General features: G+C 40.5%; 1 protein-coding gene across 3 annotated transcripts in view; it reads left to right on the top strand.

The window, feature by feature from the left end:
- NEK10 (NIMA related kinase 10) overlaps positions 1-11565 on the top strand; it is a 326603-nt gene extending 315038 nt beyond the window's left edge. For all 3 annotated transcript variants that reach the window (XM_040353019.1, XM_040353018.1, XM_040353020.1), the window contains 3 exons: positions 4391-4443; positions 5158-5213; positions 11156-11565. In XM_040353019.1, the coding sequence (XP_040208953.1) occupies positions 4391-4443; positions 5158-5213; positions 11156-11159 (113 nt within the window). In that variant the 3' untranslated portion in view covers positions 11160-11565. The remainder of the gene's footprint in view (positions 1-4390; positions 4444-5157; positions 5214-11155) is intronic.
- The last annotated feature ends 623 nt before the right edge of the window (positions 11566-12188 follow it).

Below are 12188 nucleotides of genomic sequence, written 5' to 3'. Positions count from 1 at the left end.
TACCCAACATATCAAGCTTAAAAATTATGTCCGCTCGTGGAATGGCGACAAACTTTTACCCTTTAAAATCTCCATAGGCAATGTTTAAAAAATTGTACAGGTTGCATGTTTTGAGTTACAGAGGAGGTCTAGGGCTAGAATTATTGCTCTCGCGCTACCTCACATGTGTGGTTTGAGCGCCGCATTCATATGCGGGCGTTACTCACGTATGCGTTCGCTTCTGCATGCGAGCTTGACCGAACAGGGCGCGTTCCTGGCTCCTAACTTTTTTAGCTGGCTCCTAGATTCCAAGCAAATTTGTCAAGCCCTGTAATAAGATATCATTCAGCCTCTCAGATGGTGTAAGTACACTGGTGGCAATTACACAACTAAATAATGTAGCCACACAGGCAGAAGTGGTTTCCTACTACAAAACTCTCTTAGATACTATTCACAAAGGCTTTATACCACTGAGGGTACCTCTATGCTGCCACCTACATTATATTGTTAAAAGTATTGGGACACCTGCCTTTACATGCACATGAACTATAATGGCATCCCATTCTTAGTCTGTAGGGTTCAATATGGAGTTGGCCCACCCTTTACAGCTATGGCTTCATGTACACGGGACATTGTTTAACCTCTCCTGAATGATTTAACTTGACAGCTAGAAACCGACATCTAAAAACGTACGGTTAGCCACGTTACATACCGCGTTTAGCCGCGTTTGCATCTAGAACCTAGAAACCGACATCTAGAAACCTCCTAAAAATATGCTGCATTTGCATCTAGAACATTTGTTTATACAGTGAGGAAAATAAGTATTTGAACACCCTGCTATTTTGCAAGTTCTCCCACTTGGAAATCATGGAGGGGTCTGAAATTGTCATCGTAGGTGCATGTCCACTGTGAGAGACATAATCAAATTTTTTTTTCCAGAAATCACAATTTATGATTTTTTAACTATTTATTTGTATGATACAGCTGCAAATAAGTATTTGAACACCTGTCTATCAGCTAGAATTCTGACCCTCAAAGACCTGTTAGTCTGCCTTTAAAATGTCCACCTCCACTCCATTTATTATCCTAAATTAGATGCACCTGTTTGAGGTCATTAGCTGCATAACGACACCTGTCCACTCCATACAATCAGTAAGAATCCAACTACTAACATGGCCAAGACCAAAGAGCTGTCCAAAGACACTAGAGACAAAATTGTACACCTCCACAAGGCTGGAAAGGGCTACGGGGAAATTGCCAAGCAGCTTGGTGAAAAAAGGTCCACTGTTGGAGCAATCATTAGAAAATGGAAGAAGCTAAACATGACTGTCAATCTCCCTCGGACTGGGGCTCCATGCAAAATCTCACCTCGTGGGGTCTCAATGATCCTAAGAAAGGTGAGAAATCAGCCCAGGACTACACGGGAGGAGCTGGTCAATGACCTGAAAAGAGCTGGGACCACCATTTCCAAGGTTACTGTTGGTAATACACTAAGACGTCATGGTTTGAAATCATGCATGGCACGGAAGGTTCCCCTGCTTAAACCAGCACATGTCAAGGCCCGTCTTAAGTTTGCCAATGACCATTTGGATGATCCAGAGGAGTCATGGGAGAAAGCCATGTGGTCAGATGAGACCAAAATAGAACTTTTTGGTCATAATTCCACTAACCGTGTTTGGAGGAAGAAGAATGATGAGTACCATCCCAAGAACACCACCCCTACTGTGAAGCATGGGGTGGTAGCATCATGCTTTGGGGGTGTTTTTCTGCACATGGGACAGGGCGACTGCACTGTATTAAGGAGAGGATGACCAGGGCCATGTATTGCGAGATTTTGGGCAACAACCTCCTTCCCTCAGTTAGAGCTTTGAAGATGGGTCGAGGCTGGGTCTTCCAACATGACAATGACCCGAAGCACACAGCCAGGATAACCAAGGAGTGGCTCTGTAAGAAGCATATCAAGGTTCTGGCGTGGCCTAGCCAGTCTCCAGACCTAAACCCAATAGAGAATCTTTGGAGGGAGCTCAAACTCCGTGTTTCTCAGCGACAGCCCAGAAACCTGACTGATGTAGAGAAGATCTGTGTGGAGGAGTGGGCCAAAATCCCTCCTCCAGTGTGTGCAAACCTGGTGAAAAACTACAAGAAACGTTTGACCTCTGTAATTGCAAACAAAGGCTAATGTACCAAATATTAACATTGTTTTTCTCAGGTGTTCAAATACTTATTTGCAGCTGTATCATACAAATAAATAGTTAAAAAAAATCATACATTGTGATTTCTGGATATTTTTTTTGATTATGTCTCTCAGGCCCCATACACACGAGAGGATTTATCCGCAGATACGGTCCAGCGGACCGTATCCGCGGATAAATCCTCTCGAGGATTTCAGAGGATTTCTATGCGATGGCGTGTACACACCATCGCATTGAAATCCGCGCTGAAATCCTCTGCCGATGACGTGTCGCGCCGTCGCCGCTATTATGACGCGGTGACGGGCGTGACGCTGTCATATAAGGAATTCCACGCATGCGTCAAATCATTACGGCGCGTGCGGGGAATCCCTTTAGACGGATGGATCCGGTAAGTCTGTACAGACGAGCGGATCCATCCGTTGGAATGGATTCCAGCAGATGGATTTGTTGTGCATGTCAGCAAATATCCATCTGCTGGAAATCCATCCCAGGGGAGATTTATCTGCGGATAAATATCCGTTGGCGTGTACACACCATAGGATCTATCCGCAGAAACCCATTTGATGGGATTTATCTGCGGATAGATTCTATGGTGTGTATGGGGCCTCACAGTGGACATGCACCTACGATAACAATTTCAGACCTCTCCATTATTTCCAAGTGGGAGAACTTGCAAAATAGCAGGGTGTTCAAATACTTATTTTCATCACTGTATGTATATATATATATATATATATATATATATATATATATATATATTTGTAAAAATGAAAACGTCTGTAAACGAAACGCTGCTAAATGCGAGTTACAGCGTTTAGCAATGTTTACAGGCATTTAGCATTTCAAATGCCTCTGAACAACCGTCTGAACCCATTTCTTTGCGTTAAAAAAAAAGTTGCTAAACTTGTCTGCCTTGAAATGACTATGAACGACTCTGTGTACATGTACTGATAAGATAACATAGAGGACAGTTCAGGGGCAGCTGAAGAAAATCCCCAACTGCTCCTAAACATCTGTTTTTTTCCCCACAAGAAATCCTAAACATCTGTTTACCAGCAGCAGTGTACATGAGACCTATAACAGCTTCAACTCTTCTGGGAGGGCTGTCCACAAGGTTTAGGGGTGTGTCTATGGGAATGTTTGACCATTCTTCCAGAAGCACATTTGTGGGGTGAGGCACTGAAGTTGGGCGAGAAGGCCTGGCTCTCAGTCTCTGCTTTAATTCATCCCAAAGTGAGTATTGTTACTAGTACTATGATATTTGCCAATACATGCATGTCGTTATACTCTTTGCAATTTGGATATTATCCTACATATAATTTATCACCAGATATCTTTCTCTAGTGCACATCTTCATCCACCAAAAAAAGACAATTTGTTGAAACGCATCTCCATGTCCGCTCAGTTCAGTTGTACCTTACATGCATGGGGTTCATCCCTTTTGTACCTACTATATTGAAACTACTGTGTGACCTTTTATTCTAACAGTATGTTCAAAATGCTTTTTCCTCTTTTGAGTTTTTTGTATATTGTCATAATACATTTTGTAATTTTTTATCTTTACATCATTTTAATTCTCTATATTATTCCCTCAGTATCGTATAGTCCCAATTCCCCTCCATACCCCATTGCACAATAGCATAGGGATAGATACCACTCATATTTTTCCCGGGCCTAGGAACCTAGCTGCATTCATCGCAAAGGTGTTGTATTGGGTTGAGGTCAGGACTCAGACCAGTCAAGTTCCTCCACACCAAACTCGCTCATCCATATCTTTATGGACCTTGGGACCTTGCTTTGTGCACTGGTGTGCAGTCATGTTGGAACAAAAAAGAGCCATTCCCAAACTGTTCCCACAAAGTTAGGAGCACAAAATTGTCAAAAATATCTTGGTATGCTGATGCCTTAAAGGAGTTCTCTGACCTAAAACTTTTAACCCCCGCTGTGCCCGGGCTGTAAAACTATACAAAATAAACTTTCACTTACCTGCCTACGATCCCCCGTTGTTCCGATATCGCCGTCCCATTCTCCGGTCCCGGTCTCTTCCGCTTCCTGCGTGTCGGTGACTCATAGTGCGCTCAGCCTATCAGCGGCCGCAGCAATGTCCCGTCGCGGACTCTAAAAATTCTCTATATGAGCGTTTTTTACTTCCGAGAGAACAGACATTTTTTTAAGCCCAGTGTGCATGGAGCCTAAAACATGTTTTTTTATTTTTGTAGGAACTGCTAGTACCTTTGAATTTGACGGTGGAATAACCTATGAACAGCTGCAGGTGAGATAAATAATAAAGTGAAGTAATATTCTGCCAACAAATTTGTTCTGTATGTTGCTCCAGAACATATCCTAAAAATTAAAAGAGAAATATAGCCAAAGTTTTCTTCTCCCATGAATCAGTTGTTCTGCACTCCTGTGACCCATTTTCAGAGGACAGTGGGCTAAATCTGACAACTCAGAGCCAGTCCAGGCCCTAAAAAGATCCTGATCACGACTGGATCAGCAGCTAGCTCAGTCTCTCAGGAAACCCGAGCACTATTGCTAAAGGAGATGGAGGCATTTCAAACTACATTAGTTCCTAGACAAAGCCAGCCTGAGTTGAGCCAGCCCATACACCCCCCGCCCGAGTCAAGCTGAGCCACCGACCCGCAGCTCCATCCGAGCCAGTCGGCTGCCTCCCACCTGAGCCGAGTGGACTTGCCCCCCCACCCGAGTAGGCCCACCTCTACGCCTGAGCAGACCCTCCTCCCCACCTGAACCAGGCGGACTTGCCCAAGCCAAGCTGAAACAATTGCCCTCAGCTCGCCAAATGCAAGCAGGCGAGTGGAAATTCTGAGGGCTGGTTTAGGAAAAGCTGACAGAGAAACTAGGCACTGTCCTATGCTGTTGTTTACATCCATCATTCAAAATACATAAAAAATATAATAATACTACAATAAAATATTTGCACTTGTAGGTGATGTTCTAAACTCTGGCTTTGTTTTTATTTTAGAACATGATTGAAGAAATGTTAGAAGACAGTGGCTACTATAGTTTAAATTCAAACAGGTATGTGTCATATGGAAATAAATGAAAGCATTTTGCATCAATTTTAGAGGTCAACACATTTTTAATTATGTTTAATCTATGAGAACATGCAAGGAGTAGCCACATTCATGGAAGACTTGACCCAAGATTTATTTGGACATCATGCTGCCATAGTCATTCCATTTGTTCAAGCTCCACCTCTTGTGTCATGTAATCCTCTACTACAATACAATGTTAGACCCCGTACACACGAGAGGATCTATCCGCTGGAATTGATCTGCGGATCAGTTACAGCGGATAGATCCGCTGGTGTGTACAACCCAGCGGAAACAGAACTGTTTCAGAACTGTTTCCGCTGATTTTTTTCCCCTGGGATGGATTTCAAGCGGATAAAAATTCGAAGACATGCTTTCAAATCTATCCGCTTGAATCCATCCCAACGGATTGATCCGCTGGTCTGTACAGACTCACCGGATCAATCCGTCCGAATGGACCCCCCGCATGCGTCGTAATGATTCGACGCATGCGTGGAATTCCTTATATGACCGTGTCGCGCACGTCGCCGCGTCATCATCGCGGCGACGGCGCGACACGTCATCGCGATGGGATTTCGGCGCGGATTTCGATCCTATGGTGAGTACACTCCATCGGATCCAAATCCGCGGAAATCCTCCGTTGGACCGTATCCGCGGATAAATCCTCTCGTGTGTACTAGGCCTTAGAGGCATCATGCTATCTGCCTAAATGCTATCTGCCTAAATGCAGAACTATTTTCCAATGTACAAGACATTCACAAGAAGAAGGTGAAATAGTTTAATATTTTCTGAACTGTAAAGAGCCTTCTGACTTCACCCCAATTACCTCTACAGATCTAATTCTGTATTTACAATTTAATATCCACAAACAAGAGAAGTCCAGAAGAGGGGAAAAAATAAGGAAAAGGGTAATACAATTGGTAAATAGTACTGTATTTAGTGCTTAGTATTGTCCCTGCTGCCATAGGCTATGGCTTATGAGTACTCCAAGATCACTCAAGAGGGCTCTAAACAAGGTTTCAAGTCTCATAAGGTCAATGAGTGTTGTGCATTACCCTCCTAAGAAGAAAAGCCCTAGGAAAATATAAATATCTGGGAGGAGGTTGATGATGGTTATTCTAGGTAGGGCATATTGTGAGCAATTCTACCTGAACAGTCTAAAATTAAACTCCATCTCTGAAAAAATAACAAATCAACTACTTCACTTTGCATACCTCCCAACTTTTTTAAATGGGAACAAGGGACACTTATTAGCAAAAGTATGTAGGCATAGGACACCCCCTGTCACCGCCCTTAAAGGAGGATTATACAAAATAAAATGATTAGTTAAACCCACAAGTGTTTTTTTTACCACTACTATTCCTTAATACTGGCTTTTAAAATGTGGGAGTGTCTAGGTAGGGACTGTACTAACTAGACACAAAACAGTAGAGGGCAAACAGGGAAACATACCAAGTATAATAAACATGATGAAAGACAGGCTTCAGTGGCAGCACAAGACTGTCCATCATAGAAATGGACCAAGAGTCTTATTCCACTGGCTCACTTTATGATGCTAATTTCACGCCTCTATTGTCCAGCATTTCTGAAGATCTGAAATGGATCTCAACTATCTAGCGTAGGCAGAACGGCTGCCTTTAAAATGCAGGTACTCCCAAAGATACTCCCAACCGTTTAGAACATTCCCAATCCCTATCCCATTTTTCACAAAATGTAACTCCCTATTGAGGAACTATATTGCCCTTTCCTCACTACAATTGATGAGAACAAACGGTGGTATTGGGTTACCAGATTTGCAGGGCTACTATAATGCGTTCTTGCTAGACCAAGCTAAAAACTGGATTAAACCGACTAAGGATAAATTATGGGTTGACATGGAACAAAACTTTATGAAACACAAATACTACCTTGTAATTCTATCAGCATCCCTTATGTCCCCCAAGTAACTTCTCTGGTTAATTACCCCACAATTGAAGTCACTCTTAAAGCATGGCGCACATTACTCTCCCGCAAAAAGTACACAGAAAACACATACAACCTAAATATACAGGTCAAAACATATGAATGGCTAATTAAAGACTTTGATGCAAGAGATTGCCTTAAACGAGGTATAAACTTCACAAATATCTTACACCAAAGCAGCCTACCTAATTATAGATCAATACAAATCAGACACTATTACTCAACCACCAAATGCAAAGAAAGCATAGAAATTCCAAGCTCTATTTGGAAATTCCTCCAAGGGAAGTCGAACAAATCGACCCATGGAATTTCTTTCTTCTACAACTCACTATCTGGCCCCATATTAATGACTAAAACACCAGACATGCACACATGGGAAAAAGATCTGCAGAAAGAATTCTCCCTACAACAATGGTTGAAAGCCATACAATTGAACTTCAGTACGACTTCCTGTGTTGAGCACTGGAAAAATGTTCAAAAAACATATCGTAGGTTGTATATGACACCTTACAGGCTGTCAAAAATATTCAAAGCTTCCTCGAACAATTGTTGGAGAAACTGTAACCATATAGGGAACCTGTTCCATGTTCTATGGAACTGCCCTTACATAGTGTTCTTTTGGGAAAATATAGCTATAGTCCTTAGTGAAATCATAGGCCTGTACAAACCACTTACCCCAGAACTAGCACTCTTGAATATAGGACTAGACTCCTATCCTATTACAGTTAAAACAATGATCGGTCATGTATTATTCACAGCTAGGACAGCTTTAGTGAGTAAATGGAAAACTTCTGACCTCCCAACAAGGAGAGAGATATGCAACGGGGATCAATATACAATGTCAATATGAAAAGTTACTGGCATTCAAAAAACTTAAAGCACCCCAATTTATAAAAAAAGTGGCAAGCTTGGTTCCTTCACCCAAAAGCAGCTAAAGACATAAAACTTTAACATTATAGTAGTTGCAGCTAAATATTGATATCACAACTTATATACTGAATACTGTGCTATTTGACTGAAACGTTGGTAACTGTATTTTTCTTTACTTCTTCCCTTTGTTAAGTTTCTGTTGTTTGTGTTCAACATACTTTTATACTATTCAACAATATATTGCCGTTAACACATCCGAGGATGTGGTGGCTGTAACTTAACCTCTGTTTTTACCTGGCGATCTGGCCAGTAACACACCTCCGGTATTAAAGTGCCCCCACTCTGGATGAAGGAGGGGGCCCGTTTGGACAGCGACAGTCTGGGTGTGGGGGGAGGTGTTAGATGTACTAAAATATTTAAATAATGGAAATAAATGTGATCTTGCGCTAAAGAAAACAACAATACAAAACCACTCTAATGAAAATAGTGCACAATGAGTGACCATCAAATAAAATCTACAGGTGAGCAATAAATAACCATAAGTATATGCTGGTGCATAAAAACATCAATAGGAATGGATGATGGGAAGTACACTGTTATACATCAAGACAAATAGTCCTATATGATGGATGGCTATCTGGATAGGTGGGTGTCCCAAAGATGGTTCCCTTGGGGATATTCCAATGGGGGTGATGGATCGAGGAATTAAAAATAATGAATAAATACAGAATCCTCCGACTAGTCTCTCAGAACTCTCACCTCTATTCTAGAAGTAATTTGCATATAGTGGTAATCATATGTACCAGCTTTGAATGTTGCTCTCTCCCATTTCTCTTCTCCTTCTTCTCCAATGATGGATTTTAATATGGCCGTTACCTCCCGCCTCACCCGCGGGTCACCAGGTGTCTCCGTTATTCCAACGTTCCAAATGGAGGGGCATATGGATAGAAGAAAGAAGGGGGAAGAAGAGGCCTCCAAAAGTGTAGTACCGTTAAGATGATAACTTTATTAAGTGCTAAAAAGGTGGACTCTTACATGGGGAAAATAAATGGTGAGCAAAACAATGAATCGTCTTCGCACATGAATTACGGTCACTTCCGGATTGAGTCAGCCTCGTGTGCCCTACGTCGTTACGTCACGCACCTCATGACTTCTTCAGGAGCGTGACATAGGGCACGCGAGGCTGACACAAACCGGAAGTGGCCGCAATCCATGTGACCATGTCACCTTTATTTCCATTTTTCATATTTTGTGTACAGTGACCACTATTAGATTTTGCAGCTTTTAAACAGAATTTCACTCACATTCTATTTATTGACCTTCATCATTTACTCACAGTAGTGCGAAAGACACTTTCACTCACTAAAATATGTAAATACACTTACAAATTGAAGCCAGTTGAGACTTATAAGCAGTTACGGCAAGACGTTTTGTTCCTTTTAGGATAAAGGTTTTGCAAATAAAAGCTGATCATTGTAAGCACCCCTGTCAGTGTTAAATATTTTGTCTTATCCCTGTAACTGCAACATCTGCAGGACAGCTTATTCAACTGAAAAACAACAGACTTACTAGCAGGATTACCAGGTGAAAATAAAGGCTAAAAAAGAAAATTAATGTAGACATCACATCTAAAAGCTGTATAATTGTAGGATTGAAGCTGCAAATAAAAATATATTTTTGCTTTTGGGTTTAATACCACTTTAAGTGACACATGCTGCTAAATTTGGCCTTTTAGACATCATTGACCTATGGTCATGAAAAGGTTAACTAGCCCCACTGCAAAATGTATAGGAATCTTGACTAATGGGTCAATTCACTAAGAGTTAAATAACGGCTCATAAACTGCTGTAAAATACTGCATGTGGTAACAAGTGTGCAAGTGTTCAATTTATTGACAATTTTGCATTAAATACCGAAGGCAGTATTTGTTCGATTTAGCGGTAATTGCTGCATTATTTAATGCAGTAATTTACTGCATTGAGCTGGTTGCTAAGGAGCAGGCCAGGGAGGCCGGCCGCCACATCCTTAACAACGAATGACTCATCAGCTGTCAGCAGGTCACCTGCCGACAACTGAATGTAAAAAAAATCTAACAAAAAAAAAGGCGTTGGGTCCCCCCCCCTCCCACTGCATACTAGGTCTAGTATGGATTGTAAGTGGAACCCCACTCCAAAATAGGGGGTGGAGGGGACCCCACACAATTTTTTATTTATTTTTTCATCATTTTTAATTGTCTTTTTTTTTTTTACATTCAGCTGATGAGTCATCCTTTGTTAAGGATGCAACAGCTGGCTTCCCGGTATGCTCCTTAGCAACCAGCTATTTGTCTCAATATGTGATCCCGCTAGCAAAAACCCTAGTGGTAAATATTGCTTGCTTTTATACTCTTTGGTTCATTTGCGAATTGGACTTAAGAGTCTTTAAAGCGATATTTACCAGCATTTTTTTTTTTGCAGTAAATACTGCATAATTGTTATTCGTTTACATTTTTTTATGAATTAGACTTACTGTATGCAATAATTTATGCAAATTAGTCATTCATTGTGTTATTGCATCTGGTAAACGTTAGTGAATTGACCCCAATGTGTCTCAAAAACAAAAGTTTTCCTTAGAATACAGATTTCTGTAAACAATCAGGTTTTAAAATTCAGATTTATTCTGCTTTAATGAAATGTATTATATTACTCAGAATCAACTTTCAGCTGCAAAACTGATTTGGTGTTGTATCTTTTTACTTATTCTTACCACTGGCACCACATTTAAAGGACACGGTATGAAGTATAATTCCCATCTCTTGAAGAAATTATTGTAAACAATCCCTGAAACATTGTTGATAACATAAAGTCATTTATTTGAATGGATTGTAGAACTAGATCTTCATTTTCAGTATGTCATGTAAATATAGACACATTTAAAAAGATATAGCTTTTTTAATTAATCAGCCCAGCCAGTATAGATAGCTTACATTAGACAGAGGTCGTTGCAAACTTAGTTCTGCCATCTAAAAGCAGTTTCACTATTGAACGAATGTTGGCTTATCCTGTTTACAAAGACACTTAATTATATTTGGCTGTTATCATATCTGTGTTTTTCTAGATAATGCTCATTCCCAGTGGGGAACAAGAACATTTGAACAATAAAATGATGCCCTCCACTTTCAAAAAGAGCCTTGTGACTGCATTTCCCCTCCAAACGATACAATTGGTATACTAAAGCTGCTTAACCTAGAAGAAGATAATGTGGGCCGATATCAAGGCCACAGAAAAATCTTATGAAGACTTGTATGTGACTGTATTATTGGACGAGCTGTGCTTGTTTCAAGATGCTTTGCCTAAAAATGCTATATAAATCAAATACTTTATCTTTTATATAAAGTCTCTCTATGTCTCAGTTTCTCTCTGGTAGAACAGTGTATATAAGTGCTTTCAACTTCAAATGTATGATACCCAAACAGATGTAATGCACAGAGTAATAGCACAAATAAAGCTGCATTATTTTGACTGGAACATTGCATAATATCTATTTGTGCTATTTTAGCATTTCGTACTTTTGTGATGGAAACTTACTGTAGGCTAAATAAGCACAAAACTATTTTGAAACCTAACAAAGTAAAACAATTTTTTTTTTTGGAAAAATGTTTAAAAATAAACCACTTTATACCTAATTTATGAAAATATTTATGCCCTCGAGTACTTGGCCCACATTATAATTGCAATGTTTTTACATTACAATGTTATTCCTTTATTATTATTATTATTATTATTATTATTATTATACAGGATTTATATAACGCCAACAGTTTGCGCAGAGCTTTACAACATGAGAGCAGACAGAACAGTTACAATACAATTCAATACAGGCAGAATCAGAGAGCCCTGTTTGTTAGAGCGTATAATCTAGGAGAAAGGGTCAAGTGATACAAAAAGTAATAGCTGTGGGGGATGATATGATCTGAAAATAAAAGTACAGTTGTTAGGTGGGGCAGGATAGGATTCTCTGAAGAGGAGGGTTTTCAGGGACCGTCTAAAAGCAAACAGAGTAGGAGATAATTGGACAGATTGGGGTAGGGAGTTCCAAAGCATGGGAGAGGCTCGGGAAAAGTCCTGGAGGCGAGCATGGGTGGAGGTGA

This window comes from Rana temporaria, chromosome 5 (assembly GCF_905171775.1).
Source record: "Rana temporaria chromosome 5, aRanTem1.1, whole genome shotgun sequence".
Classification (NCBI taxonomy): domain Eukaryota; kingdom Metazoa; phylum Chordata; class Amphibia; order Anura; family Ranidae; genus Rana; species Rana temporaria.
This window is presented reverse-complemented; position numbering and strand designations above follow the sequence as displayed.